At 35.6% G+C, this 3,468-nt stretch overlaps 1 protein-coding gene across 1 annotated transcript; it reads left to right on the top strand.

Annotated features, from left to right (window-relative positions):
* Positions 1-222: 222 nt before the first annotated feature.
* On the top strand, positions 223-2,376 carry LOC113524116 (C-C motif chemokine 3-like). Its single transcript, XM_053233771.1, has 4 exons — positions 223-350; positions 1,248-1,439; positions 1,862-1,973; positions 2,093-2,376. The coding sequence occupies exons 2-4, from the start codon at positions 1,370-1,372 to the stop codon at positions 2,196-2,198; spliced, it is 288 nt and encodes a 95-aa protein (XP_053089746.1). The 5' UTR covers positions 223-350; positions 1,248-1,369; the 3' UTR covers positions 2,199-2,376.
* The last annotated feature ends 1,092 nt before the right edge of the window (positions 2,377-3,468 follow it).

Raw genomic sequence — 3,468 nt, 5'->3', positions numbered from 1 at the left:
GGCACTTGAAGTAGGGAAATGTATTAAAGCAGTGCCATTTCTATACAGAAAGAACAGATGGAAGGAAAGCTTGGAGAAATATGAATTAAGTTGAATGTAAGGAGCCTACTGCAGGGAAATCACACAACTCTATAAACACAATTTCAGGCTGATTGAACAGAATATAGGGCGATTTGAGTAGATCTTTGGCCAAATGAGATCCAGTAGATGGCAGTAAAACACCTTTTAGATGTGAAAACACCGATTAAGAAGCTTTCTTTTTTTTTTTTTTTGCCTGTATGTTTATAATACAATATTGTCTTCCTCGGTTTTACAGCGACGGTTAAATCCGTTGATTTTTAAATCCTGAGGTAAGTTACAGTGAAAGTGGTTTCTGACTGGATCCTAAATGGATCTCTGCTTCATATGTGATAGTGTCTAGTGCAGATAGCTGGATTTTTACCGTTTAAACAACTCAGTAAAGATTCTCACTGCTAGCAATTCATTTATAATCATTTAAATAATTTTGCAGTTGCTAAGAATTAAACTAATTTAGTTTACCTCAGCTAACATTTCCCTCAGGTGCTATGCATTTATACTGACCCTGGATCATCACATTGTTGACTTTTGGAGGACTTTTTTTTGGTGAAAATGCCTCTTTTTTGCTTTTTTTTTTGACACATGAAACTCGAAGTGGTCAGTAAACATCCCTTTATTAATACCCTTTGTTTATGTTAATAGTCTGTTATATATACATTCCTGTTAATGTTAGCAACAAGCTAGGCAGCTAACTGTGATGAGTGATGTATTGTTTTCTCCTCAAAACAGTGAACTGTATATTCAATGTTCATAGATTAAACCACCAAATATGTCTGTATGATTATTGATCTAAATCAAATACTTGTGTATATACAGTGTAACCAAAAAGTAAGAATAGCTATTTTGTTTACTTTATTTATTTATAAAGCACATTAAACATGGCAGTTAACCAGTGTGCTGTACAAAGATAAAAATAATACATATGACAAACATGAAGTTGAAATATCCAACATGCCTCAGCTACCAGTTTACGTATAATTAAAAGCCAGAGATAAGAAATGTGTTTTTAACCAAGCTTTAAAGATAGATAAAATTGAAGCTGCTCTGACATGCAGAGGTAAACCGTTCCAAAGCTTGGGAACAGCTATCCTAAAGACACAGTCAACTCTAAGCTCTAATCTGGACCTGGGAACAGTTAAGATCAGCTGATCAGATCTTTCTCTCTTTAGATGCAAACCACACACTCCTCCTTCTCCTGCTGCTCTGATCGGTTTATAAACCCAGTGCCGAGGGCATATCCTCATTATTGATACATTACGCATCAATAAGATCATCATCTCCATCAGCAACCATGTTCTCCCGTTCTCTCCTGCTGGTTCTGCTGGGTCTTTCCTGCCTTCAGTCCTTCACAATGGCACAGCGTAAGATTATTATCAAATATATGCTGTTTTATGTGCTTGGGTTGTAAATAATTTTGTCTAGTGGTAATGAGTCAAAGAGAACTTGTGTTATAATTTTAAAGACTTTTCATCTTCCACATTATAATTCAAGTCCATTCACTTCGACTCAGTTTGTAAAGCGACTCAGTTTCACGTGTCGCTCAATTTGCTGAGAAAACTATTTTTATTTATTTAAAATATATAAATTATATTTATTTTTACATTATTATTTATTATTACAAAGATTTATATTTGTAATAATACTTTCTGGCATTAAAAATTGAAGTCTATCATTTCATGGACCCAAAAATGATTTCAGAGGTTCATTAGATACTTAAAAATTTTATTTAGCTTTAGCCTTTAGTCTGAAGTAAATTGCCAAATATTGAAATGTTTTGACACAGGTGCAAATGGGGCAGACTTATGCTGTTTTGAGTTTCACAAGAGACCATTCCCCGCATCCACCGTTGTCTCTTACGAAGAAACAAGATCCGAATGTTCACTTCCTGGAGTCATGTATGTTCTCACCCTGCTTCTTCTTTTAAATTCATTTTCCAGTTGTCATGGAGGATTTGAATATTTAATTTGACATGATCACAGTTCTACACTAACCCGTAATCTTCTTTCCTCTGCAGTTTTACAACAAAAAAGGGTTTTCGCATGTGTGTGGACCCTGAGGTGGAGTGGGTGCAGCACATCATCAAAAGTAAATCATCAGCCTACACTCAGACGACACATTAAAACGTCTGTCCATGAATTAGCTTTACTTTGCAAAATGCTTCATTTCACCTACATATTACTTCAAGCAATTTGATGTTGTATGTAACAGGACAAATCTTTCTGTTAAACATTCACCTGTAGCCGCACGCACTGATTTATTTTATCTTCTGCACAAATAAAGGACACATTTGTTACTCATTATTGTCATTGTTTTCTAAATACAGTGTTTAAAGAAACATGGTTCACACAATATTATAATAATAAGAAGAAGAAGAATTGCTCTTGGCCTCTTGTCAGGCCCTTGAGATGGTGGTGGAAGGTGTATTATTGCAATCATTATCATACAGAGAGAAAATATATAAGGAAGCCTAAGAGAAACAGGAATTAATCAGTTGAATTTACAGAAACTACCGCAGGGGGATTATACAAGTCATTTTTATTTTATTTTGAACACAATTTTCGACTTATTGAACAGTAAATAGGGAAATAACATTAGGGGAGTTTGTGCATAAGGGATATCGAGGTATAAGATATACTGAGGTAAAAATGATCAAAGTCAAGTCAAAGTCTGCTTTATTGTCAATTCTGCCACATGTTCAGCACATACAGAGAATTGAAATTACGTTACTCTCAGACCCTAGGTGCGTGCAGATAACACACACAAAAAAAAGGATGTGAAAATACAAATGGAAATGCAAATGGATACATATAAATATAGTATAAATGTAGATCTACAAGGCACAACAGATAGAGTGCAAACAGTGCAGATGTAAAGTGAGTAGTGCAAAGAGCTTATCAGACTGTTAAAGTGACAAAGTTAAAGTGACAAAGTTAAAACCTGAACTGATCTCCTGTCAGTTGTCCAACTATAGGCCAATATCAAACCTGCCTTTCCGCAAAGCGGCCCACTGCTCTTTTCTTTATATATGCTACTTCTGGGCAAAATTATTCTTAAACATAGTATTAGCTTCCACTGTTACGCTGATGACACACAGTTGTATGTATCAGCAAAGCCAGATGACAGACACCAGCTTAATAAAGTTGAGGAATGTGTAAAGGACATTAGACACTAGATGCTTATTAACTTTCTTTTACTTAATTCTGATCAATTTGATCCAAGATGGCAGCGCTGCAGTAGCACGCAGCAGCCACTCCAGATCCAAAATGGTGCTTTTTTGTTTTTAACCTGACTTTTAAAGGTACGTGGACATCTCAGAGCAACCAGTGTCTGTGTCTACCATCGCCAGACACTTATGATGTACAGAAACCATGCAACAACCGATCTGCTTGC

Source organism: Pangasianodon hypophthalmus, chromosome 4 (assembly GCF_027358585.1).
Source record: "Pangasianodon hypophthalmus isolate fPanHyp1 chromosome 4, fPanHyp1.pri, whole genome shotgun sequence".
Classification (NCBI taxonomy): Eukaryota; Metazoa; Chordata; class Actinopteri; order Siluriformes; family Pangasiidae; genus Pangasianodon; species Pangasianodon hypophthalmus.
Note: the sequence above shows the minus strand (reverse complement) of the source record. Positions and strands in the feature narration are given on the sequence as shown.

Excerpts from the sequence above, each read along its gene's own strand:
- LOC113524116 (XM_053233771.1), top strand. The coding sequence starts at position 1,370 with ATGTTCTCCCGTTCTCTCCTGCTGGTTCTGCTGGGTCTTTCCTGCCTT. Across the intron at positions 1,440-1,861 it reads GTCCTTCACAATGGCACAGC|GTGCAAATGGGGCAGACTTA; the intron begins GTAAGATTATTA and ends GTTTTGACACAG. Across the intron at positions 1,974-2,092 it reads TGTTCACTTCCTGGAGTCAT|TTTTACAACAAAAAAGGGTT; the intron begins GTATGTTCTCAC and ends TTTCCTCTGCAG.